This window comes from Anguilla anguilla, chromosome 19 (genome assembly GCF_013347855.1).
Source record: "Anguilla anguilla isolate fAngAng1 chromosome 19, fAngAng1.pri, whole genome shotgun sequence".
Lineage (NCBI taxonomy): Eukaryota > Metazoa > Chordata > Actinopteri > Anguilliformes > Anguillidae > Anguilla > Anguilla anguilla.
This window is the reverse complement of record NC_049219.1, coordinates 6,070,322-6,098,161: the sequence shown is the minus strand read 5'-3', so window position 1 is coordinate 6,098,161 and position 27,840 is coordinate 6,070,322. Positions and strand designations below refer to the sequence as shown.

General features: G+C 49.4%; 1 protein-coding gene across 4 annotated transcripts; it reads right to left on the bottom strand.

Moving 5' to 3' along the window:
* On the bottom strand, positions 1-27,554 carry LOC118218664 (protein arginine N-methyltransferase 8-B). 4 transcript variants are annotated; one of them, XM_035401242.1, is made up of 10 exons: positions 26,393-27,554; positions 19,852-20,073; positions 18,933-19,088; positions 14,313-14,376; positions 11,849-11,991; positions 11,247-11,334; positions 9,382-9,497; positions 7,895-8,045; positions 3,450-3,571; positions 1-2,469 (listed from the first exon to the last, which is right to left on the bottom strand). In XM_035401242.1, exons 1-10 carry the CDS (start codon positions 26,459-26,461, stop codon positions 2,386-2,388), a joined length of 1,215 nt encoding a protein of 404 aa, XP_035257133.1. In that variant the 5' UTR covers positions 26,462-27,554; the 3' UTR covers positions 1-2,385. The 4 variants fall into 4 exon arrangements, with proteins under 4 accessions (XP_035257133.1, XP_035257134.1, XP_035257135.1 ...); XM_035401243.1 differs by having other exon boundaries at positions 19,852-20,070; positions 26,393-27,553; XM_035401244.1 differs by having other exon boundaries at positions 26,389-27,548.
* Positions 27,555-27,840: the final 286 nt, after the last annotated feature.

Genomic DNA, 27,840 nt, shown 5'->3' with positions numbered 1-27,840 from the left:
GTTTATAATGTCTGCATTTATTCACTGAGAGACAGTAATCTTATGATAAATGTAAAAATGAACAACACAATGAATATGAACACTGAGATTCATCATCCTAATTATTGATATAACTAAAAACAATCATATTTGTTCCTTGATTCGATAAATATCTCCCAAGAAGAGTGCTGTCCAAGTCTTACAGCTTTGTATTCTGTTTAACTTATGTTGTCCTTTTATCGTATTAATTCTTAGCCTGAAAAAAAAAAAAACCTTAAACCATAGCTGAGCATCTCCCACAAAAGGTTTACTCCCCACTAAATACGTCTACAATAGCATTAATATACAAGTTTCACGTGTGCAAATTTCAACGTTTTATTTTTGCTTGTTTGGAGAAAAATATAACCCTTACTGAAGTGACAAGTTGAAAAACATACTAAGGCAACACCGCAGTTATGCATGCTATTATACACAATATATTCCTATATGAAGATAGTCCTTTATATATAAAATGGGTGAAATATATTGCAGTTTTGTATATGTACAGTACTTGTTAGACAGATAAGTCAGCCTATCGATACATAAGTGCACAGAACTTGACACATTGTTACAAAATGATTGAAATATAAGCTAATGCAAAGACATCTTATTTACAAACAGGACACAGTTCTCTCCGTACTTTACATCTAGAAGTGCTGTCTATTCTAATACTGGATAATGTCGAACCCACAGCAGGTTGTCACTGACTATTCACGATCAGCGGGAGACGTTGTTTGGCCGGTATTGATTGGGAATACTTTCTGTACAACAAGGTACATTCCAAGCCTTGCTGCTAGTGAACATTCATGGTTTTGGAGGCAGAGGTGTAGTCACAGGGGGGAGGATGGGAAGGGAACAGAGAGTAGCGTGTCTTGTCGGTGAATAGAGAGTCTTTGGTGTGCATGGTGCTTCACAGCGGCTGTGAAGGAGGTCTTGATTGGACGGGAGGTAGCCTCCTGACGTCGCCTTGGCGATGACCTTTTGTAAGAGCACGGGTGAAGAGCTGCCGCTCGGACTTCAGGTCCTGGGCCTGATGGGGGGGGGGGGAGCGCACTGCATGATGGGAAGTGTCCAGGGAGGGCGGGGCTCAGTTGAAGAGACAGGGAGGGTTCGCCCCGCAAGGCTGTGCGTCTCTGCAGTCTTGGCAAGCACATTCCCCATCGTCCTTTCGGTTCCGGGGTTGTAGTCCTTTCAGTTCCGGGGTCATAGTCCTTTCAGTTCTGGGATTGTAGTCCTTCCAGTTCTGGGATTGTAGTCCTTCCAGTTCCGGGGACGTAGTTCTTTCAGTTCCCGTGGTTAAATGCAGCCGTGTGCTGTTCTGTGAGTGGATTCGTTCTGACGGCGGACGCATGTAGATGGTCACGGCTTGGCTTCGTGCACAAACCCCCTTCCCGGCCCCCCCGCCCCCCCCCCCCCCCCCCCCCCCCCCCACGCCCATCGACAACACAGCTTTAATCAACACCACACCGCACACTGCAGAGTGTTGGGCCAACACCCTTCGATACATGCTGATTCACTAGAATGCACACCCAGCAGCAACTGCACACTTACACACTCACAGCGTACACAGTACTGATTAAACCAACCGAAAACCAACCCCCCCCCCCCCCCACAAAAGAAAAATAAGTCGAGAGTTTGAGAAATTATTCTACAGAGAAAATTCTGTTGCCCTTTGGAAATGTTTCTCGAGCGTCTTATTAGATTCCTTACCGTATTGCCTACAACTTCAAACTTTAATATCCTAAAGTACATCAATGGGAAATCAAGATTTACTCAAAGGATTGAACATGCAAATAGCCTCCAAAATGAAATTCTCGCTTTAGACCGAACCGAAGACAAAAATGCATTCCGATTCACTGCAAACAATAATGCCCCAATATTCACTATTTTGAAATCTTGTGTCGCTACCTTACTAATATCAACGGCGTCGTCGATAAATTAACGTTATTATTAATGTAATTTTTAAACACTTACACTACGATAAACAAGTGCATTAAGGGACTCAAGTGTACCCCAATTAATTTCGGAAGAGCTATAACCATCATCGCAGCCTCAACCAGCAACAAAAAAGTCAGTTAGCCTGTTTCGTACTGCACATCTATCGTGACTAACATTCTTCACGGAAAGCGACATCACTCGGTTATCCATCCATTACATTCAAAGCCGCATTCTGAACAGTCGGAGTGCAAAGTGCTCGCTCGCCGGCGGGAAGTCTAGGCGCCAAGGACGTTGGTCTGGACCCCCGCCCGGTGCTGATGACATCACGCGGGTTGACCCCGCCCTCTGCGCCCCCCGTCGCAGGTGCCGAGACTCCGCCCCTGCCCGCCTGCCCGGGCGGCCGCGTGGCGCCCCCCCCCCGCTGGACGCTTAGCGCATCTTGTAGTCGTGGGAAATGGCGGCTTCGCACAGCTGCCCTTTGAAATCCAGCTCGAAGGTGAAGTCCAGGTCACGCTGGCGGGGTGGGGGGGAAAAACGCATCATTTCAAAAGGGCAGGGATACATTTTTTTATCACTTTTATCCATCCATACATTATCTATACCCGCTTATTCTCGGTGCTGGAGCCTATCCCAGCATGCTTTGGGGAGAGTGAGGAACACACTCTGGACAGGTCACGTTTTATCTAGTAAAACAAGTCTAAATAATAGTTTCTATTTCTGTCAGGACCGATGAAGCTTGCAGGACAGTGCTTTTCCCCTTTATATAATTTAATTATTTTAAGGCATTTTCCTTTTAATTGTTGTATTTTTTTCCCTATATAATACTATTTCCCTTTTAATAACAATTCATCAACTAGCACGGGATCTCGGAAAAATGGTTCACTTTATGTGTTTTGTTTTGATATTCACTTTTGGTGTGTGGTTTTGGTTTACCCAGACTGCCTTTGTGTCTGATTAAAGGATATTTTTCACGTTTAGACGAGGGAGAGGTTTTGCGGTCTAAAGCAATAAAACGGACTTTCATTTAGCTCCCAAGCAGCTTGCGCGACTGAGGCAGCGGCTCCGCCTGTCGCTGAATAAATATGACAAATAATACCATAGAGAAAGTCCGAACGACAGCTCTAAGTGGCGTTGACAGACTGCTGGCTGTGTGCAAAATGGAAAATAGTGGAAAAGCATTACTGAGACAGCTGAACATTTCGCAATAACATGAGAATACAAGAAACGTTCGTAGAATCGGGGCGTTTTCAGCACCGTGAGGGCCAAGCTCGGAAACGGCGTTTGTTTGATTCATAAGACCCAGAATGCATTTCTAAAAAAATGGAGAACGCCTCATATCGCACAGCGCACTACAGCTGGGCGTGTTCTTCGAGAAGCGGTTCAGGCCAAAACCCTGACTCAGCCCGGGGCGAAAAACATCGGAGCCCCGTCTGGGACTGGAACCCATGACCTTCCGGTTCGGAGCCCGGTAAACGAACGGGACGGGAACCCACCACGTTCTTCTCGTTGGGCTTCATGGAGATGCTGCCGGCGATCTCTTCACCCCTGCGGACGGTCAGGTACTCCTCCAGGTAGAAGACGGTCTGCTTCCAGTGCGTGTAGGGGGCGTCCGGAGCTGTGGAGAGAGAGAGAGAGAGAGAGAGACACACCACAGAGTCCAGACACCGCCAGATACTCTCCCAGCTCCCAGCTCCCCTCTGTCATCACTTCCTCCTTGGCTAAAGGAGGTTCGCGATTGGTCAAAGAGCGTTGCCGCGGTGTTGCACGCAGCCACGCCCCTGAACACATTTCCGGGAGATGAATCCGAACTGGAATCTTTTAAACGTCTATGGTAGGGGGGTACGGATCTTGGGATGTTCAGAACGCAGAGCTGAGCATCTGCTGATTTGAAGAATCTGTACGGGCACGCACAACGCGTTCAACGGCAGCAAGACTTTAACTCCAGATGCAAATTCCGTCGCTCTGTTTACTCTTTTCGTTTGACAGGAACCGTTCGCGATTCGCGACGCGGGAAGTCTGAAATGTATCCGCCACGGCACCGGACGCGCCACGCTGGATTTAGCTCGGAACGTTAGCGCTAACCGACTTAGCGCCGGAGCCGGTCTCTTTTACGACCGTCTTCCCCCCCGGTTCCTGAGCGCCAACCCTCGGTCCGCTCGAGCGCTTTAAAATCGGCCGCGAAAAAGTCCATAAAAATATACGAGCGTCGGTCCGCCGAAGGTCCGCGGCTCGGACGTTTCGGCGCGTCCCCGCGCGGGTTTCAAACAGAGGCCTTCGCCAATCGAAAACGAAAGAGAACGATTTTCGATTTTTTTAATTAACGCCCGTGGAACGCGTCTGGCGTGAAGATTCATTCGTTCGGCTTGACCGACTTGCTTTTTTTTTTTTAAAATACGTATAAATGTTTAAATATAAAACGATGGAATCTTATCTCGCTCATTTATCTGTATGTGTTCTTCTGTCTGGTATATCTGGGCTGTCAGAAATGTCGCTTTCAAATTATAGTTCCCGGGAGTGATTTATGCTGATGGCCTTATTGAAACTCCGCACCGCTCCGGTCGTATGGATTTCTCCGCTTGATTTCGCAGACCGACACTCTGTCTTCGTTATTCTAGACGGGTTTTTATTATCGGAGACCCCCCCCCCCCCCCCCCCGCGATTTACGTCTGTATTAAAAGAACGTCGATTACAAAGGCTTTACGGAACATCAGTCAATCAAGGGGGGCTACGGCTGGTTCGGCCAATAGGAGCGCTAGCTGAGCCGCAGGCCTTTGTTTAGCAGTTCAAAACCGCCATTAACCGAATGTACTTACCCGCTGTACCATAACACCGCTACCTTCACCCTCGCCGGGGGTTAGGGTGGATTTTTAGTCGGCCCGGGGTTACTCCGGTTACCGCTACGGTAGTTGCTCCCGGCAACAAGCCTAGTGCTCAAAAGCTGTAATGACTGAGAGACGTAGCTCCCTTCTGACCGGCGCTAGCTCTCCTGTAGTGCTGTGTAGTCTGTAGAGTGTGAAGCGGTCAGAGGAATTCTGGGTGTGCATGCGACACAGCGGGGACTCGGAAGTACAGAAAAGCGATTGGAATTGAAACCTTTTCCCTTTCTGTTGACGCCTCTGAGATTCCAGACTCGACGGACACGTTCAGGTAAACCACGCCAAGGCGGGAATAACCAACGTCGTGTCGGCAGGAGCTCCGAGGACTACTGTGTGGTCGAGGTAGAGGGAGGCTGTCGGCTTCCTGTGTATGCCCTCATAAGACCGCTAGATCCATTCAGGCTGCTGAACGATGCCAAAGATTGCGGAGGACCGAACAAGATGCACGTTACGAAGGGAGCCAGCTCACTCGAAAGCAAGCTTAAAACACCCTAAAATGTACGGCGTCAATTCAACTCTGACAGAGTTTATATGAGTCCAATAGGGACCACGTGCACACTGTAAGAGTTGATTTAACACCGAACATCTTACTGTGTAGCTACCCAGTCTGTTTGTGGACAGAACGTGATGGCGTGAACAAGCCGGTTAAGTTGTTCGATCCGGGAAGGTAACTTTCTCCTCCGTGGTGGTTTTTAGCGTATAAAAGCGTTTTTAAAAGCGGTTCGCTAGGTCGTCCGTCGCTAGCGGGCTTTTCTCGGCGGGAGCGGTGCCGCGGCGGTCAGTCTGTGGGGGGAGTGCAGCTCCGTGCCCCTGCACCGCCCTGTGAATATCACGCGCTCCACCGCCAGCTCGAATTAGCTTCGTCGCCAAATACGGCCCTGTTCCTCGCCATTGCAAGCATGCTAGCGCGCTCGCGTCGCCAAATACGGCCCTGTTCCTCGCCAGTGCAAGCATGCTAGCGCGCTCGCGTCGCCAAATACCGCCCTGTTCCTCTCCATTTCAAAGAATACGAGCGTGCTCGCGTCGCCAAATATGGCCCTGTTCCTCGCCATTACAAGCACACGGGCGTGCTCACCTCGCCAAATACGGCCCTGTTCCTCGCCATTACAAGCACAAGGACCTGCTCGCGTTGCCAAATATGGCCCTGTTCCCCATTCTCTCCAGTCTCTGACCGCGGCTCTTTTACTCCCCCCCCCCCCCCCCCCCCCCCCCGTCGGCCCCGCCCGCGGTCTGCAGATCGCCGCCGTGGCGGTCCGACAGGGGGGCGGGGCCGCTCGCGGACTATTCCGCGCTCTTGAGACAGCTGCCCCTCGTCCCCCGGGCCAACTGGCGTCCCGGCGTGCCCTCAGGGTTCACGGCGGGGACGCGGTGACGGACAGCCGGACCGGCGGCAGCTCGCCATCAGTCAGCGATGGCCCCTCTGATGGCCCGCTTGCTGTACAGCCCCCCTACGGCGTCTTACTCCTCAAAGTAGCGCGTGGTGCAGTGTATTATTACACTCTATGGCTTTCAATCGATGAGGTGTTTTTTCCTTGGGGGGACTGGTGCGAGTGCAAAAACGGCCGCAGTTCGGAATATTTCCTGTCATCTCCGAAATGGCCACCAGGGGCCGCTGTTGGACCAGTTTAACAGAAGTCAGTAAAAGCGTAAGAGTGCCCTAGTCCCTAGTCTGCGGTCTGCCAGCTGGGAAAAAAAAAACGGGCTGCATCTTTCCAAAGTGATGACATAAAGAGGTTTCTCTCTTCTGAGAACAGCTGACCCCTTAGAAGGCATGCCAGGATCCCCCAACCCCCCTCCATCGCCGACGGCCCACAATGCAGTGCTCGCGCTAATCCGCGTGTGAAATCGCGGAGCCGCGGAGACCGTCTATCCCGGCAGAGAACGCCGGCCCGGCCTCTTCCCCCCCCCCCCCGATCCGACCAAAAGCTCGGCGCCGTTTTTCGTTTACGGGGAAGTGCAGAAATCCGTGACCGAGACGGCAGCTCTCTCTGCAGTTTCCGTATTATTCCCCTTTTATAAGGTAACTGAAGAGCCAGCGGGACGCCGGGGTTCACATTCCACTGAGGAACATCTTTTCCTGGGATAAAAACTTTGACCTGCCGTAAAACCTGTTCCTGTTCCCTCCCCTGGATATCAGCCAGCCAATGGAAGGGGAGCAGTACAAACGAATAAAGACACATCACCCGGGAAATAAAGACATATCACCCGGGAAAAGTCGGAGGACGTCAGCTAGAATCACTTTTAACATGAGGAGTTTACAATGCTGCTTGCTTTTATATGCTGACTGGCAAATCAATTACACGGGTCCTGATTATTGTTGAGAGATAAATTATTGTGCTTGATTCAACTTTTTTAAACGCACTGTTAAACGGTCTAATGGAAAACAAAATCAAGCGGTTTATTACATTACGTTTCGTAGTACTTGGACTAAGCTCAATGCTGATCTTTTTTTTTTTTTTTTTACATCCTCCTGTTTAATGCTTCTGGAAAACAGACCTGAGCGCGTTCAGTGCTGGTGAGTCACCCTGCAGCGTGTTCAGCGCTTAACACAGACACGCCAGTATGTTTGACACTGAACGCTCACTCAATTTGCAGAGGTGGAAAATCCGGGTTCAGAGAGTAAAAGTCCTCCCCGGGATTTTGTTTTGTTTGCTAATTAGCACAATTCCTCAGCCAGGCGGTGGAGATAATCAGTGAAATCAGCCGGCTGGAGTTCATGGGTGGAAGAAACACACGGCAGGACTTTTACGGCCTGACCCCCTGGGCTAAAAAACAGCGTTTCCAGCGACGGCTTTCGCGGTTAAAACGGGGGGGCGTGTAGCACAGCGGGTAAGGAACCGGGCTTGTAACCGAAAGGTCGCAGGTTCGATTCCCGGGTAAGGACACTGCCGTTGTACCCTTGAGCAAGGTACTTAACCTGCATTGCTTCAGTATATATATCCAGCTGTATAAACGGATACAATGTAAAATGCTATGTAAAAGTTGTGTAAGTCGCTCTGGATAAGAGCGTCTGCTGAATGCCTGTAATGTAATGTAAACGGAGGCGAGGGAGAGTTCCTTGCCTGTGGAGAAGCCGGTCTTCTTGTGACACTTGGTGAACTCGATGTTGAAGTAGGTGACCAGCGCGTGCACGTAGTCGTTGCGCTGGACCTGCAGGCAGAAGGCCGAGGTGAAGGACAGGTCCTCCGGCTTCACCGTGTAGATGTCCACTTCCTGCGTGTCACAGAAGGGGGCGAGAGCACCCGTCAGCGGCCTCACGTCGCCCCCTGCAGGGCCGAAGCAGCAACGCAACCCCCGGACTGATACACACACACCGCATGAGCAGGATGAAATACTCAGGCCAATTTCTTTAACCGTTTAGCTGCCAATATACTTCCTGCAGATTACTGGAAATTAGTTACAGACGTGCATTTTCGTCAATATTCGGAACAAACGTTTTCCGTTCATAACAATGTTTTAGTAAACTGTTTCCTTAAATTCTTAAGGATCTGCTGGGGGGAGAAAAAAAAAAAGATTTCAAATAACGATTTCAAATTTGAGCCAGGTCTTCAGCCGTGAAACCCAGCTATTTATCTCGACAGAACGGAATAGATGTTCCCTTTTAGAAACGGCAGGGGTACAAAAGCCTGAATAACAGCAATGATAAAGGGACTTTGAGCTCAGGGACACGCGCTGTAACTTAGTTTCATTTCGGCCTATCGTTCCATCATCCACCGACCCATTAGTAACCATGGCGATGATTAACCACGCATCTCTCACGCACGCGTGCACCCGTGCAACCTGCGACGGTTACGATTGACACGCACGGCGCTTTATTTCAATGCTGCGTTTTCACTTTTCTCAGGTTCTCCCCGCAATTTAATTTAATTGCATCCCCTTAGCTATTTTATTGCACCGATTAAAACCGGTGTTTTATCTTCCTTTTCAGTTTTTTAAGCGCTGCGTAAAAAAGGACGTTCGCTGTTACGGCGTTAGTCGCGGCTTTGCGATTCAGTCCTGAGCTTCCAGAGCCCGCTCGAATACACCACGCAGACACTTGAACGGATGAGTTGACACGCATTGGGCGTGCATGCACACGCACACACAGACATGCAAAACCTGCAGGCACGCACACACGCACATACTTTACACGTGCACACATGCGCACGCACACACATACACATACTGTACACACACACACACACAGACACACGTACATGCACACGCACACATGCACGAACACACACACATACTGTACACACACACACACAGACACACACATACTGTATACACACACACAGTACACACACAAACACACACACAGACAATCACACGTACATGCACACACACACACACACACACGCAGTCACACACACGCACACACACACACACACAGTCACACACACACACGCACACACACGCACACACACACACACACACGCACACACACGCACACACACTGTACACACACAAACACACACAGACAGACACACGTACATGCACACACACACACACACACACACACACACACACACACAGACAGACGCACGCACGTCGGAGGATACCACACCTTTATCAGGCAGGAGTTGGTCACCACCTGCTTGGAGTCCACGATGTCCACCAGAGGCTCTTTGATGGCCACGTTGCGGATGCAGGTCATGTCAAAGCCGTACACGTTCTCCCACCCTGGAGAGAGAGAGAGAGAGAGAGAGAGAGAGAGAGAGAGAGAGAGAGAGAGAGAGAGAGAGAGAGAGAGAGAGAGAGAGAGAGAGAGAGAGAGAGAGAGAGAGAGAGAGAGAGAGAGAGAGAGAGAGAGAGAGAGAGAGAGAGAGAGAGAGAGAGAGAGAGAGAGAGAGAGAGAGAGAGAGAGAGAGAGAGAGAGAGAGAGAGAGAGATACAAAAGCGACACACAAAAACGCATATCAAGGTCATTGGAACAACTGCAAAACGCAGGTTTTAGCCCAGAACTAACAAGCCTACATATCGAGGTATTGACCGAAGACCACGATTAGCTAGTAAGGTTTGTCATGGTTCTGGGCTAACGCAAAAAACCTGCATCCACACTGGCGCCTTTTCGGATAAGACCTTTCATAGCATTCATAGAAAATAAATGGAATATGCGACCTAGTTGTAACGGTTTGATTAGCTATGTGTGTGTGCGGGGGGGGGGGGGGGGGTTGGTGTGTATGTGTGTGTGTGTGTGGTGGGGGGGGGGGTGCATGTGTGTGTGTGTGGGGAGGGTGTGTGTGTGTCGGGTGGGGAGGGTCTGTGTGTGTGGGGGGGGAGGGGGGGGTTGGTGTGTGTGTGTGTGTGTGTGTGTGTGTGGTGGGGGGGTGCGTGTGTGTGTGTGTGGGGACGGTGTGTGTATGTCGGGTGGGGAGGGTCTGTGTGTGTGGGGGGGGAGGGGGGGGTTGGTGTGTGTGTGAGAGTGTGGGGGGGGGGGGTGCGTGTGTGTGTGTGCTGGGGGGGGTGCGTGTGTGTGTGTGGGGAGGATGTGTGTGTGTCGGGTGGGGAGGGTCTGTGTGTGTGGGGGGGGAGGGGCGGGGTTGGTGTGTGTGTATGTGTGAGTGTGGGGGGGGGGGCGTGTGTGTGTGGGGAGGGTGTGTCTGTGTCGGGTGGGGAGGGTCTGTGTGTGTGGGGGGGGAGGGGGGGGTTGGTGTGTGTGTGTGTGTGTGTGGTGGGGGGGGTGCGTGTGTGTGTGTGTGGGGAGGGTGTGTGTGTGTTGGGTGGGGAGCGCGTCTGTGTGTGTGTCTGGTGGGGCGGGGGGGGGGGGGGGTTGTCAGGGGAACAAGCGCTGTTGAATAGTTGTTCTGGTTTCTGATGGGAATCGGGTAATGAATGGCTTTAGCCTGACTTTCCTTTCCTGTGAGAAACGATAAAAGTCCTGGACTCCCGAAGCAGCGTTGAGGCACCAGTGATGAGACGCTTGTTCTTTCACCACCTCTATTGATCATTTGGCCGAGTCTCCATCAAACTGCCCTTACGAGACAAATCGCACACATCGCTGAGAATATAATGTGTGTGTGTGTGTGTGAGTGAGAATATGTATGTTTATTTTTACTGGAGAAGTATAAGCAATGACTGCAGGTGGCGGCCCATTTGATAGATATGCGTGTGCATTGAGAATTGTGTTCTGCTCTCCAAACAAGTGCACACATGCATACACACACACACACACACATAAACGCACGTGTGCACACACACAAACATGCACACACACGGACACAAACACACACACACATAAACACACGTGTGCACACACACAAACATGCACAAACACGGACATGTGCACACACACGGACACAAACACACACGTGTGCACACACAAACATGCACTCACACACGTGTACGCATGTAAACGTACGCGTGCACACACACACACACAGGCGCGCGCACACACACACACACACACATACACACACGCAGCAGCCTTACAGTGGATTTTGAAGTCCTTGTACTGCCTGTCCTCGATGGCCACCACGTAGAGCGCAGCTCGGTCGGGGAACATGAGTCCTCCGGGCTTCTGTTGATGGATGGGGGAGGGGGGGGGGGCAGGATGGGAGGGGGGGGGGACAACAGGGGCGGGCAGTCAATTTGCCCGACAACAGAGATGTCACTTTTCTCAGCTGCTCGCGCTGGAAATCACACACAGCCCTGGAGAACCAGGCTTGGCAGGCAGTCAAGGGCTCACAGCTGCCATGTGCTGGGAGGCCACATCAGCCAAACGAGGAGTTCTGCAGCTACGGCATCACTGCAGCCACTGCGCGTCACTGCGCATCACTGCAGCCATTGCATTACTGCAGAGCACAGCTGCGCATGCAGGAGAGCATCTCAGAGAGCCACTTCCCAAAAAATACCAAGTCTCACAGCCAATACACACACACATTAACAGCCCCCCCCCCCCCACACACACACACACACACATATCCACACACTCACAAACACAACCACCACCCAGAAATTTTGGACCTCACACTGCAGGCACAACAGACTGAATCTTACGCGCACACACACACACACACACACGTGACTCCTACCAGCCACTTGTCCCTGGCGAAGATGACGGTGTTGAGCATGGACTCGTAGAAGAGACAGTAGCCCATCCACTCCGATATGATGATGTCCACCTGCTCCACCGGCAGCTCCACCTCCTCCACCTTCCCCTTAAAGATGGTGATCACTGCGAAAGGCGCGTTATAATAGGTGGGGAAGCAGCTTTGTATTTCAGGGGTTGCCCGTTTGATTCCTGAGGTCGGCCACTGCTGTTGTACCTTTGAGCAAAATTTACTTAGCCTGCATTGCTTCAGGAACTATCCCGCTGTATAGATGGATTGTATGTTAAATAAAAACTATCCATCCTCTACATATGCGTGTGAGCCACACAGTAATATGTCCAGTGTTAATTCAACTCTAACAGTGCTGATGTAAGTCTTAACAGGTAACATTTGGTGCCGCTCTGGAACGTGGGACCGAATGTTATCTATTAAGAGTTGAATTATCACTGGACATTTTACTGCGCATGTTTTCCGTTATTCCTAGCACGTGCGAATACGTTACTCTGTGACACCGGCATTTGCCTTTCCGCACAGTAGCCTAAGCAGCGGTGTTAAAATCAGAAGCGTTTGTTTCCATGGAAACTGCATTTCTTTCAGATTCGTTTCAAATTGATCACACTAGGCTTTGTCCTTAATTTAACTGAACGTGTCATTTACGCAAGTGTCGTTTTTTATTTTCTCACTTTCGGTATCTGCAACTGTCATATTGCTGGATAAGAAATAAAAATGTCACGCCGGATTAAATTGGTTCCTCGGTCTTGGCATCACCCAAACTTGATAGCCCCAACCAGTTCGGTGGTAATTAAGCCTCGCTCTCCGGTAAATATTAGCTCACTCTCCTTGTGGGACGGACATTCTAAATTGGACATGTTAAAACATTTTGCTCATAGCCGTGCAAACACTCATAGAAAATAAATGGAATATGCGACCTAGTTGTAACGGTTTGATTAGCTATACCCAGGCAGCCGATGTGTTGGAAATGCGACGCATGCATCGCGACAGAGGAATTCGGCTCGTGCCCTGGCGCGGCACGTCAATAAGGTTTATCCACTTGTGCACCGTGGCTTTGATGTTTGAGGGTATAAGAGCTGTGTATACGTCTTTTTCTCGTAATAAATTTTCTGATATTAAATTAAGGTGTCATGATTTTACCGTATTCAAATATATTGGAATATTCTCGGATTCTTATCCATCGGTGACATCTCCTGGCTGTTTTTATTTTTATTTTATTTTTTAAAAAATAAGAAAATAAAGAAAAAACAGTTTAATATCGCATGAACATTATTTTGAGTATACTTTAACTTTGCTCTGTTCTTCTGAATCGCAGGGTAGAATCAATGCTCCGAATAGCTGTGCGCGCCGCATAATTGCGTGCTGATTGGCGGCTTGGTTTATCTTACTTCTACCACCAGCGCCCAGAATAAACCGTGAACAAAAGTTCTCCAAAATAACGGGCACGCGGTGAAGTGATTCCACATGGCGCCACCAGCTGTCTCTCCCTCCGACGCGTCTGCGCGCTAATCAGCTTTCCCCGTTTCCGTTCCAGCAGCATCCTCCTCAAAAAAGGCCCTTCAGTTTGAAACAACACTTTTTCTCCACTCTCCGTTAAGTCAGGAGATGCTGTACACTTGCTGTTTGGTGTATGCAGAAAATTATTTTCAAGGAAACATAATGCCTCCCTTAACACGAAAAGCGCGGACGCATTGATGATGTAACAATGGAACAGAATGCAGGAGCGCGAGGCGCACTTACGTTGTATTACTGGACCGTCTATATCAGGGGTGCCCAATCTTATCCGAAAAGGGTCGATGTGGGTGCAGGTTTTCGTATTACCCCAGCACTGGAACATCTGATCCAACTGAGTAACTAATGGTCTTCAGTCCAGACCTTGATAAGTAGATTTGGGCAAAAACTAAAATCGGCACTAACACCGACCCAGTTCAGATAAGGCTAGACAGCCCTAGTCTACAGTTTATGGCCCTTAAATGCTGCTATTTGTTGGGACTTTGATCATTATCTGCCGGCAGCTGGTGCTGGATGCTTCGTTAATGCACTTTGAATGGGCTTCCATCCATTTCAGTTAAGTGAGCTCCCTTATTGTCAGAGGACAGGTGCTGCAAACTACACATATCAAAATTCAGTGTTACATCGTCCCTAACAGAATTGATGCATCTAGTAGGGACCAAAAGTACATCCGAGCTCTACAACTATATCAGAGTTGATTTTACACTGACAGTTTTAGCTGTGTGGAAAGTGCGCTCTGGGAACAAAGTACAGTCGCTAAATGTAACTACAGTAAGTGTAACAAACAACATGTGCGTGCAGTAGTCCATTCCCGCCCACCCAAACCACAGTTAGCCAGTCCCAATGGCCTCTCAGTTGGCTAGGCAACAGTCTCCTAGGCAGCACAATGGCTTGCAGAGCAGAGGTACGGAGCAGTTCTTACCACTGTCCAGGGCGTTGGACTTGATGATCTTCTCTGAGTATTCTGATATACTAGAGCACTCGATCTGTCGGACAAGAAGGAAAAGACAAAGCGCAGTGCATTATGGGTACGGAAGTGAGAACGGTACTCTGTGACAAGACCAGAGAATTTCTGCTGCACAGGTTAGTTGGTGACCAGCAGATCTTGGTCAAATAATTGTTTGAAATCACTGAAATTAGTAAAGACCAGTAAAATTACTACAGATTATGGATTATTCTTTCAAATAAACACACAGTTCAGAACAAAAAAAAATGTTTTCATGCCGCTGTAAAGCGTTTTGAAGACCCTCAAGGATCTGTGCTAGTGTTTTCATATTTTCCCAGCATCTATGATGTTAAAGTAACGGTATCTAAGTGACAGGGATTCTGGAATGCAAAGATCTCCCAGGTCCGCTCAGTCTTTGTATTACGCTCCCAGTGTTTGGCCATTAATGATGCATTATTAAACATTTATTAAGTTCGTGAATAGCAGTACATTGCTTTGGTGTCTGTTATTCACGAGACCGAGCAGCTCTGAGACTGCTGGTCTCAAATGAACGCTGCTCACCTCTCCTTAAATTACCTGTAAATCCGTTAGTTATACCAGGAATGTCTTCTCCTTATCAGTCCTTAAATTATACGACCAACACCTTGGAATATGGTTTTGTTATTTCAGGATTATCGAAGGCGAGGCCAGGGTTTACAATCTAGAAAATTCCATGGACAAGTTTACAATCTAGAAAATTCCATGGACAACGGTACTGCTAGTTGCTATGCTACGATATAAATACTTTAATCTCCGCTGTGCATTTCCTGACCTTCTGTAAGGTTCCCTGAGCTTGGCCACTGTCTGGCCGGTCTTTAATTAAATAAATGTATCAACTGTTATGAATGCTGACTAATCATCGCCGAGGTATTTTTAAATGATGCATTATGGTTGAACTGAATAATTCATTTGCCCTTCGCCCTATTGGGCGGTGACACCATCATTTGTACGGGACGATGTCAAACTCAGGACACTTGCGTAATAAATCGGGCCGCAATAAATGTTCATAACATTTTAATAATGCATTAACGGATAATTAATCGGAATTGAATGTACGGTGTTAGAAGTTTCACTTTCTCAGACCTCGTTGAAACTACAGTTGGTGGACTGAATTCTTCAGGAAAGGTGTACTATCGGGTGATCTAAGGGCTTTCTGTGCTTTTTTTCGGGTCAAAATCAGGCTTCCGGAAGTTTCTTTTCCATTCCGCAGCCTTGTTTCAGTCCGCTACAGAAATAAGAACTGGGCTAAGATGCTCACGCTTCGTCAAGCAGTGCACTTTCTATAACCCAAAGCAGCTCCGGTTAAAAATACAGTATAAGTGAAACAATAGCCTTGATTAGTGTGGTTAAAATGTGTGGTGACAGTTAGCGTGGCGATTGTCAGCGGGTTTTAGCAGTGTTTTATTTTGGGGGGGTCGGGGGTCACATATATCACCACAGACTGCAGGCATTAACCCAGGTGAATTATGTTTCAGTTGAATTCCCGCTGGAGCCGTTGAAGTTAAGTCCAATGCGATGGAGTAATGCTTCAGAGACCATCTGTTCCTAATCAGATGTTCTTAATTTAACAAGCTCTCTTTGTTCCAGAAATGAAGGAGTCGGGACATAATTAGAGTACCTGATTTTATAATCCCATTCTGAGCCAATATCAGCCTGACGCTACCTACAGGAGCCTCAGACACTAGTCTTTAGCCTCCCAGTTAAACACAGGGCAACATTAGCCTTTCTAACTAAGCCCAGCTCAACATTAGCCTCCCTAACTAAGCCCAGGTCAACATTAGCCTCTCTAACTAAGCCCAGCTCAACATTAGCCTCTCTAACTAAGCCCAGCTCAACATTAGCCTCTCTAACTAAGCCCAGCTCAACATTAGCCTCTCTAACTAAGCCCAGGTCAACATTAGCCTCTCTAACTAAGCCCAGGTCAACATTAGCTTTCCTAACTAAGCCCAGCTCAACATTAGCCTCCCTAACTAAGCCCAGCTCAACATTAGCCTCTCTAACTAAGCCCAGCTCAACATTAGCCTCTCTAACTAAGCCCAGCTCAACATTAGCCTCCCTAACTAAACCCAGCTCAACACTAGCCTCCCTAACATTAGAACCCAACGGTGCACTGCAGCCTTCATACAGAAACCCAAAGGAGCTGAGAGCTGTCGCTGGAGCTTTTAATTCTTGGCTAGCACAGCCGTGAAACGAAACGCACAGGGGTGGGGGGGGGGGGGGGGGCGGGGGGGTTATATAATCCACGCCACCACTCCGGGGTTGTTGCACGTGGAATCGGGAGCGATCGCACCGGGACGCGCCGTTATTCTGTCTGCCCCTTTACCTCCAGGCTAACCGCTACCCGCTAACCCGCTAACCCGGCGGCGCCGTGCCGTCTCTGTGCAGCTGCACCGGCGGTACGCGGCGGTACGGTACGGTACGGTGCGTTCCCTCTTATTCTTATTGTTATTTGAATCACGCGTCCGTGGAGAATTGATGGCCTCTGATGTGACTGGCTCTGCGTTAGAGGCTGAGGAGGAGAGCGCCCGGAGATGCTCTTAAAAACACAGCAGTGTGACTGCTTAAAGGGGCAGGCACTGACCTGGTGCATCGCTGTTATCTAACATCAGCACACACACACACGCGCGTACACACACACACACATACACACACACACACATACACACGCGTACACACACGCACACACACGCATACACACACACACACATACACACGCGTACACACACACACACGCGTACACACACACCACACACACAGACACACACACACATACACACGCGTACACACACACACACGCGTACACACACACCACACACACAGACACACACACACATACACACGCGTACACACAAACACACACGCGTACACACACACCACACACACAGACACACACACACATACACACGCGTACACACACACACACACACACACACACATACACATAAATATAATTTTTTTTGTGCAGAAGAATACATGAATAACAGAAGCCAGTGCTAAAATCAACACGCGGGGAGATCTGTATCAGCGACTGACTTTTGTCGGGGGCTTTTATCTGAAACTTCCAGAGTGGAAAATGAGCTAGATCCCTCTCTCCACAACACGGAGTCACTCACTCACTCACTCACTGACACACACACACACACACACACGCACACACACACACACACTCACATACGCACACTCACTCAATCATTCAAACACACACACACACACATGCACCCACATACACGCACACACTCACTCACTCACTCACTCAAACACTCACCCACACACAGGCACTCACATACACACACACACTCACTCACTCACTCATTCACTCACACACACACACACACACACTAACACACACACACATTCACGCACACACTCACTCAATCATTCAAACACACACACACACACTCACTCAATCATTCAAACACACACACACACACACACACACTCACTCACTCACTCATTCAAACAATCACACACACATGCACTCACACACACACACTCACACACACACACTCACTCACTCACTCACTCACTCACTCACACACACACACACACACACATGCACTCACATGCACGCACACACTCACTCACTCACACACATAGTTCTGCCATATTCTCGTCACATTTGGTCAGTGCCTAACCCCACCAGCCCCCCCTCCCCCTTCCCCCCACTCTTCAGCGCACTGGGACACCATTTCCCAAAACCCATTACTGCTGCACAGTAACGGGCATTTTGTATAAACCTCAGTCAACGGACTGCGTCAGCAGGTCCTGTTGGCACAGCCCCTCTCCAAACTCTTTGCCCAGATTCCCCGCTATTTTCCACTCTATGTCCTCAATTTTCAAAATGTAGTATACTGCGCCCCCTCTGGTGAGCCAGGAGAAACGCAGGCGCATTCCTGAACAGTGGTAGAAGCAATCCCCCCCCCCCCCCCCGCCCCGAGGGAATGCTTCTGACACAGCGGGCGACGCCAATTTGTGTCTAAAGCATTTGCCCCCCGGGGAAAACGTTCTGCTTTTTTTTTGTCACATGTGAGATAATGGCTTTCTTTCCTCCCGTCAAGAACAAATCACTTCGTGATTAAGGACGTTACCTTTCATTATGCCATTGTAGTTCTGTCTGGAATTATCTCTTCTTATCGTAGCATAGTTTAGCCCCGTTTTGTTGCTTCCCGTGCTTTTACACTGAGTGATTACCCATCTACTTGCAAAATGCCATTTATCTTCTTTCACAGTCATATCTAACGTCCTGTCAAATGCTTTGTCTGGGTGTCTTTAACCGTTACAGACACCAGGTTACTGACCGTTTTGAAAGAAACGTCTGTTTTCAACAATGTTCAGCGGAAAACTCAAATATCGAATCATGTGATTGTGTCTCGGTAGCATTTGTTCTGGAAAGTTCCAGGAGAGCCACAGCAGCATTGTCAAACCTTCCCCACATCGACGGTTAAAGCAATTCAAATGCGCGTTTGAGCTGGTATCTGATAAGGTGTAAGGGACATGGCAGTGGGGTGGTGGGGGGGGGGGGGGGGTGGTGGTTTTCCGGCGGGATTTGGGGCTCACCCCGTACACGTGCTTGGCGCCCGCCTTGGCGGCGAACATGGAGAGGATGCCCGTCCCGCTGCCCACGTCCAGGACCACCTTGTCCTTGAAGACGTGCTTGTTGTGGTACATGGAGTTCCTGTAGGTGAGCGTCCGCACCTCGTCCTTCAGCATCTCCTGCGGAAAGCGTTAGGGTTAGGGCTGTGTAGTATAATGGGTAAGGAGTTGGTCTGGTAACCTAAAGGTCACAGGTTCGATTCCCCGGTGGGGCACTGCCATTGTACCCTTAACCTGCATTGCTTCAGTACATATCCAGCTGTATAAATTGACACTAGAATATAAATGCTAAATGTGTTTCAGTCACTCTGGATAAGAGCGTCTGCTAAATGCCTGTAATGTAATGTAGCGAAGCCAGGTCACCGTAAGACATTAGGGCTAAACAGAACTGAGGTCAGGGAGGACGGATGAAAGTGGAGAATGTTGAAGTCTGCACCGGGCCGAATCGATGGGAGGGGAGGGGAGGTGCTTTTCGGCAGAGTCGCTTTCACTACGGACGCCGCGAGGTGTTCGGTCGGCCCCTGTCACCGATCCCGCGGGCGTCTATTAATGGGAACCGCGATGGGACTGCGGGACAGGGAGCGGCGGCGTTTAGGTACGTCAGGTACGTCCCCCCCGGCGGATGCTGCCGCTCTTATATTTGGACTGGTCCACATTTGGAACCTGGCCGGGCGCCTCACGCGCGTCTCCGAAGCCATTTAGACTCAGCCTTACCGCGGAGAGGCTAACCTGACCCACATAGCACAGCTGGAGCAGGAAAAGAGGCAGCTATCATGCTGACCCCTCCACCAGCCTCTATGTGTTGATGACCCGGGGTCCATTTTGGGGTGGAGGGCGTGGCGCACCCCACCGCCCCAAGGCCCGCGCGGGCGCGGCGCCCTACCTCGTGGATGCCGAAATGCGCGTAGGAGTCGAAGTAGTAGTCCCGCGAGGTCATCTCCTCGGGGGTGAGGAACTTGGCCATCTTGCCCCGGCCGGGGCAGCTGGGCAGGGAGGAGGGGTGCGGCGTGTGGGGCTTCCGGGGCACGTGGTGCACGGACGGGACGGGCCTGGGGAGCGCGGCGGGCTGCACCGACTGCGAGGGGGCCACGCTGACGGGCGGCTGCTGGGGGGGGGGGGGGAGAGAGGAGGGAGAGAGAGAGTGAGAAACAGAGAGAGAGAGGGGGGTAGAGAGTGAGAGAGAGGGGAGACAGAGACAGAGACAGAGGAGGGAGAGAGAGAGTGTGAGAAACAGAGAGAGAGAGGGGGGTAGAGAGTGAGAGAGAGGGGAGAGAGAGACAGAGAGAGAGGAGGAGAGAGAGTGTGAGAAACAGAGAGAGAGAGGGGGGTAGAGAGTGAGAGAGAGGGGAGAGAGAGACAGAGAGAGAGGAGGGAGAGAGAGTGTGAGAAACAGAGAAAGAGGGGGTAGAAAGGGAGAGGAGTTGAGAGAGAGAGAGAAACAGAGTGAGAGGGGGAGAGAGAGGGGGTAGAGAGAGAGAGTGAGAAACAGAGAGAGAGGGGGGAGAGAGAGGGCGTAGAGAGAGAGTGAGAAACAGAGAGAGAGGGGGAAGAGAGAACGCGTGAGTGAACAAGACAGCAAGTGAGTGAAAAAGAGAAAGCAAGTGAGTGAGAGAAAAAGAGGAAAGGATGGAGATTGATAGAGAGAGGTAGTGAAAGATGGAGATTGACAAGGAAATGGAGAGATGAGATTGATAGAGAGAGGGAGAGAGATGGAAGGAGAGAGCAAGAGAGAGAGATTGACAGAGGGTGGGGGGGGAGAAGGGGGAGACAGAAGGTAAATCTGCGAGGCGCGTCGAGATGGATAGCACTTCAGAAAGGGGTGTGAAGCCGTCCACTTCCTCTCACACGCACTACAGATCCCATCCCCACCCCCATCTCCTCGCCTTCCCCGTCAATGTCACTTCCTGTTCCAACTGTCAGTGGCGCTCTCACAGACGCACCGTTCTCCGACAGCGCCGTTTGTCACACAGTGAACTCGCTCAGCCCGCATACTGAGCACCAGAATGAGACCGTTGGCTCAGTGAGAAAAGCACCCGAATGTCAGTTTCTTGTCGAAACGTCCGTTTGTCGAAAGCGGGGAATGTTCTGGAAGGAATTCAGCGTGGCCGGAGGCGCTTCCGGAACTTCTGTGGTGTTCGACGCCGGTCGGGACAGCTTGGCGAGAGGCCTGTCCCTCTCATAAAAGCTGTCCTGACCGGCGCCGAACACCATAGAAAGTCTGGCCCGGTACCGTTGTTTTGACGAGTGTGACCCAAAGACTGATGGGGTTGCATTACCCTGGAGGTAAACCTGCCGCTAATTTAACCTGCTAACACTACACAGGAACACAGATGCATCATTCGCATCATGACCTGCACAACTGCGGTATATGACTTGCACACAGGCCCACACACACGTACTGCTAAGCTCTCTCGCTCTCTCTCACACACACACACACACACACAGGGTTACATTTATCAGCACTCTCCTATCCCACGGACTTAATATTCAGGAGAGCTATTACATTTTTTGCTTTCAAGCTCTTGATCTGTGTAAAACAAGGAAATGCATTCACACGCACTTAAAAGTTAAATTGGTTCGAGTGGATGAGAGACGGATTGTAGTGGGCACTTCTAATGTGATTGTTCACTGGGGGATTGTTTGTCAGAACTGATTCACACTGTTACAGAATACGGAAAATCTCTTTCAGATTATAAAAGTGCCAAGTTTCTTGTGACGCGTGTCTTCCAAAAAAAAGTTGACTCGCCATAGTGACTTGACTGGATCTCAGGTCCAGCTGTGCTCACAGAAATGAAAACAGGAAAAATACCTGCGCAGTAAAGCTCCAATAACAAATACACGCAATCACCCCCGAAAAAATGAAAAATGCATGTTTTCAGATGGAGGAATGGCTATGCTTAACTAATTCAGAGCTTGCCAGCAAGGTTAAAGCAAAGTTGTGACAATCAGCCAGTTAACGTTCAGTACAGCTGTAACAGCAAGGTCTTGAACAGGGTGAGATATTTATTTTCGTGGGAAAGTTCGAAGACCGTCGTTACATCTGGATAAAGAACCCAATTTTGAAGTCTGCGCAAGTTCATTTCCGCAAGGAGCAGCGTTCACTGATGATTCTACCTCTCCCCCCAAAATAAAATCTAATCTAAATGGGAAGGTCATTTTGAACGAGTTGATAATTAGATAGCTACAAATATCTAATATATCTGAGCGCTGAAATAATTTGGAGAGAGCGCTAATGTGGAAATCAGCCCGTGCGCAAATGTATTACCTGGCTAACATAGTGTTTTTTCAACCGTGCAAGACGCATAATTAGCGGAAGGTTATGTAAATGTTGTGCATTGTGAGAACGTTAGACGCGGGACGTCCTTTCGGTGGAGCGCTGCTAAGTGCGTGACTGAAGCTTGGCGGTCCAGGTGGTCCGGAACGCGTCTGGTTCCACCGGGATTAGCTCGCGAACGCGCCGCACGCATCGGACAAGACCGACGAGGCGGACGAAGCCCCAGTGATTGGAATTGGCTCCATTTCCGTATTTTTCTCCTCAGTTCTCTCCGGGGGGTTACGGAAGGAATTGTAACGAGGTCCGTCGCCGAAACAAAATTAAAAAAGCAATTTCATTGTCAGAGTGGTTCTCGGACTAAATGGAAAAAAGTATAATTGAGTCCCCGAGGGTTTCGTTTTGTTATTACGAGGAGGAAAGGGATAATTTTGCTCGTTAAAAGGTATCAAAACCAGGTCAGCTTCAAAAGCCGTTCGGACGATGAAAAAAATACATTTTCTCCCCTTTCTAGCCCAGAAACGCCTTAAGCTCAAAATGTCCGTCGCCACTCTGACCGACCAACGAGATGTTGGAAACTCGTAAAGATGAAAGTCTGGAATGAGGCTTAGTTTGGGCAGGAGATGGAGAGAAATGCATCATGGGATATTGGTCCAGTTGCCATCAAAAGGGGACGAGCAGAACCGATGTTCTCACGATGTCACTGAAATGCTTTTTTTTTTCAACATTGCAGCGACATTGTGAGAACGTTCTGTGTTAGCTGGGAGGGGCAGGTGAACTGCGGGTCAACCTGAGGTTCGGAATAGTTTCGATGGAGGCGGGCGCCGCTTTCATCACACGCCGAGGAACCGGCTTGGCGCGGCTCAAACAGTCTTCCTGATCCAGAGTTCGGGGGGGGGGGGAGCGTTAATGGGGAAAGGAACTGTTCTTTCTCTCCCCGGGATGCTTTCTGGTACCTTGTTAAAAAGAACGCGCTCGGCCCCGCCCCCCCCGGCAGAGTCGAGCGCCGACAGATCCCGCGCTTTCATCGCCGCGGGGGGGGAGAGGGGAGGGGGGCGGGGGGGAACGATCGGAAGCCGCCGCGCGGTGTCGTGTCCCGTCGAAACGCCCTCCCGCCAACTACAGAGACGGAGACGGTCCGCCCCCCTCCCCCGACCAAACCCGCTCCCACCCGCACCCCTCATACCTCTCTCGTCCGGTTCCGACGCCGCCGCGGCTCAATTAGCATTGAAGTCCTGGGTCTGTAGGCGTCTGTAGCGGCCCACAGAGATGTACAGCAGATGAATCAGCGGTGATAGGGGCGGGGGGGAATAGGCGTGTGTTAGCGCGCTAACGGTAGCACTGCCCTTCAGTCCAGATGCATCAGTGAACCTTGAGCCTCGTGACTAAGGGGCTAATTAAAGGAAACCCAGAAACTCTCTCTCCTGGTGTTTATAATGTGGAGCCGCTCGGATGCGATAAGCTTAGAAAGCGCAGAGCTTCTCGGCGATCGGACCCTGAAACCGGGGTGCTGGGGGAGGGAGGGTGAGAGAAAAATTGGGGGGCGGGGGGCAGTAGAGGGGGTCTTCTCTTACGCACCCAAGGTTTTTTTTTATCCCCCAGGGCGACGCAGTGAAGCAGATCAGTCGCTTTTTCTCAATCGCCTCTATCAGAATCGCTTCTTTTTTTTTCTTTTCTTTTCTTTTCTTTTTTTTTCTCTTCTCCCCGCCGGTTCTATTTTTAGCCGGGCCCACCACCGCCCGCTCTCCCGGGCCCCCCCCGCCTTCCGAGGCTGCGCTCGGCACGTCGGGCTCTGCCCCCCCCCCACCCCCCCCACCCCCGCTCACAGGATTCCCCAAATTCACATCCCGCCCTTTTCATTTAACACAGGCTCTGATCTCCAGGGACTCACAATGAGAAACGAGAGAACACGGGTTCGTCCACCTGAGTAGCATGAGCGACGGTGCTAGACCCCGGATCAGAGCCTGCATCCCGATGCCAGCAAGTGCGTTGGCACGATCAGTAGAGCGCTGAATGCAAGCTAACTACGCTAACCGGGCTCCAAAATGCACGCGGTGATGCATGTACCGCGAGGGGGGTGTCCCTTTAATCTGTTCTTGGAGAGATACGGGAGATGCAGGGTTTCTAAACTCACAATAGAATCGGTGACTAATTCAGACCAATGAGACCAGGCAACCAATCAACTGCTCTGGTGAACCGTTTGAAGAGAAGGTTTTTTTTAGGGAACGTTTCTTCAGAACTCTAGGACTCCACTGCTTTCTATTACCAGCGGTGACTGTGACATCAGCATTAGAATGTTCAGTTGAGAACATTCTAATCACACATTTGTGACCTCACGCCTTTAAAAAGGATTGAGCGCTGAGTGGCCATGGAAGCCAGCAGGCCAGACGTCCCCCCAGGAGCGGGGTGGCGGACCTCCGATCCACAGCTACACGGTGATGATGAATGCGCACTGGTCATCCCGGGTCACGTATAATGGCATCTGCTGGCATGCCTGGAAGAAGCTCAATTATGACTTGACCCCCCCCCCCCCCCCCCTTCTCTAATGCTTGGTCTTTGTGACACCCCGGTCGAGGACAGTTTCACAGTCCTCTCAGGCTCTTCCCTGCACCACGGGGCCGAGCGTAAGCTCCGTCTGCCAGGATAATTGTGCGCACGCAACACCCATACCGATAGCGCATCTTTGCCAGCAGACCATCTCCAGGCACCGTCTTCGGAAAGAACCAATGGAGCGTATCGGGAATAAGGCTCCCCCCAGAAAGCCGGCGCCGGTCTGCCCGTGGTGAATTATGCGCGAAATGTCGGCAAACTCTTTTATTGCTTTATGTGGAAGCCTCTCTAATGCAAATCAGCGGGTTTTTTTTGTATTTTTTATTTAAAAATCCTTGCCTCGGTTGAGAGCTGAACTGAGGATGGCCCACTCGAGTTTCAGGGGCTCTCCAGGGATTTCACGCAGGCAGTCAAGTGCTCATAATTGCACGGTGGATACATAATTTCGCACTCTGTTTTATTGCATAATATTCTGCTGGTCCCAGTTTAACCCTTAACTCTAGGAATATGTGGTTATCAGGAGCTACATCTATACAGGCCAGTATGCTCATTTCCAGATACATAAAGATGTCTATGAAGGTTCTTAATAATAATAATAATAATAATAATAATAATAATAATAATAATTTTTAATGCCTAATGACATTGAGCTTTTCCTGACAGCATGACAAGTAGTCTGCATGTTTCTGTGCAGTTAATAAATATTTTGACGTTTGGTGTTTTCAGGATTTCCGATTAAAGAGTTTATTCAGATTAAAGAGTTTGGCCTACACGCAACACATCCTCATTTTAATACGCTAAGTACTGTGAAACAATTTATTCGGCCACCCGTATGCTACGTGATATTTATGCAGGCAACCTTGGGTAAGACCACCACTGGCCTATAAATATTACATATGCGGAAATATCCCGGCAAGATCCAGATCTCCTCCCTCGAGATCGGTGTTACTGAGTAGTGGAGGATGAAAAAAGCTCCGAACTGCACGCGCTGATAGTCTATTTTGGTGACACTGCGCTCTGAAGTATAGGCTACTCTAAGCGAAGGCGAGCTCTGCAGCACCAAGGACAGCGCACCTACACAGTCCCGCCGTTAAATGTCAAGTTACCTTCGACCCAGCGGGCTAAGATTTATTTTTGGAATTTCCGCTTAAGCACGTCATTCATCAAACCCAACTTGAAAGACAGAGTCACACAAGCACGCTAATTTTTTATCGTGCACATATTTCATTTCGACATCGGCTCTCTGTCTTAGCTTTTCAGTATGTCGGTTTCATTCATGACGAACGCATACAACTACATTCACTACAATAATCATATTCGAATACGATTATTGTATAAATGGAGGTGATTTTCCCCAGTCACACATCGTTCATGAAAAATGTTCTTTTTTTCCCATCACTCGCTCCATATGACAGACGGCGCCAAGTGAATGATCTTGTGATAATCGCAAACCCAAAGCATCGTTCTAAATATAACCCCGAATCGCTGTGCGGTCTGCAGCGCATTTCCGCAAGACGATATTACAGGCAAGCATGCGGGCGGAAGATTCGGGGCCAACCACATTCTTGTAGGGAATTATTTTACCGAAGCTTCTCTTACCTACCTCCGAGCTCTCGGTCTCCGCCATTTTTCTCCTTAGAAGCAAACAGCGGGAGGAGTGTTTTATTCCCATAAGAGCCAACGAGATTTTACTCAGCGAGAGGGGAAAATATGAAAAAGAAATTTAGGTAAATGCCGTTTTTATAGTTCTGTATCAATCAGATGCTCATTTCTTCTTGTCTCAAATTATTTAATAAAATAACGATAGAAAGGAATTTCCCTTTGCAAAATGAGAAAAACAAGAAATTATAACTTGCTAAAGTCCCCGAATATGTGCGATTTCTAATTGAGAGGATCCGAGAATCCATAGTGCAAAAGTTATCTACATTGTTGCTGAGTGTAGTAGCTTAGATGGCACCGCGCATCACTTGGCAACATCTGTGAAAAGAGTCGAAAGAATCCCATTTTCCTTCTATTGTATGAGGTAATATGCACAAGTACAAACTTCATGACCGCCGGAAAAAAATCCTATGTTACCACATCTGCGTACGGTAGACTTGTTACTTCATATTCTGCAACAGTCATGAAAAGTAGCATTTAAGCGAATAGCCGTGCTTGATGATGTTTTCTGGTATAACACGAAAAAAGGCAGGCTATTTGTCGTATAATACCACGTTCGTTGCCTTTAGATGTGAAATCTGCCGTTATCTGACATATTTTCCTTGTCGGTAGCAACTACGCCTGGAACAACGATGAGCGAATCTTGCCGGCATTACGGAGACGAGGCTATTAAAATGTGTCCCACGAACTTGGCCGGGTAATTGATGCCTAGTTCAGAAAGGCGCTTTCCCCCGCTACGGTATTCTTGGAATTTCTCTGTTCTGTTCTTATAGTGTTTGATCATACATGTCCGCTTGATGTCGAAAGTTAAACTTCACTCGGCGCCGAAAGGGGAATTTGAGCTGCCGGGAATATTGGCATAGGGAAGTAATCCTGCAGGCGACCTTCACATTGTGAGAAAACGCTGTTTAAATCGTTGCCTCCCACGTTGCGACCGGCGTTCCGCCTTCGCAGCAGATCTTTGCATCGGGGAATGTGGTAGTCGGAGTATTTTTTCTTTTTTTTTTTGTAGAGCAACAGGAACCAATCGGATCCTTGGCTTATCTCTTTTCTGCGCGACTCGCGTCGGCTGTTCGCTCTGCTGAAAGACTGCAGACGTCCGGTGGACTGCGGTTCAGGAACCCCCCGAAAGTGACTCTCTTCGTCTGAACGAAATAGTCTGTCCTACATCTGTTTAATCTAAATGTTCGTCACGGTAGCCTGTGTAGCCGCCAACATTAGTTTAAGGTCAAGTGATAAAAGACATCAAATGAACAGCCTACAAGCATAGGCTTATTGTGTCATGCTTTATTTGTGACAATACATAAAAATGACCATAACAACGTGTTTTTGTGAGTTAAGAAGAACACAGTCACTTGACTTCTGCGTAATGTTAACATTGGTTAGTTACCT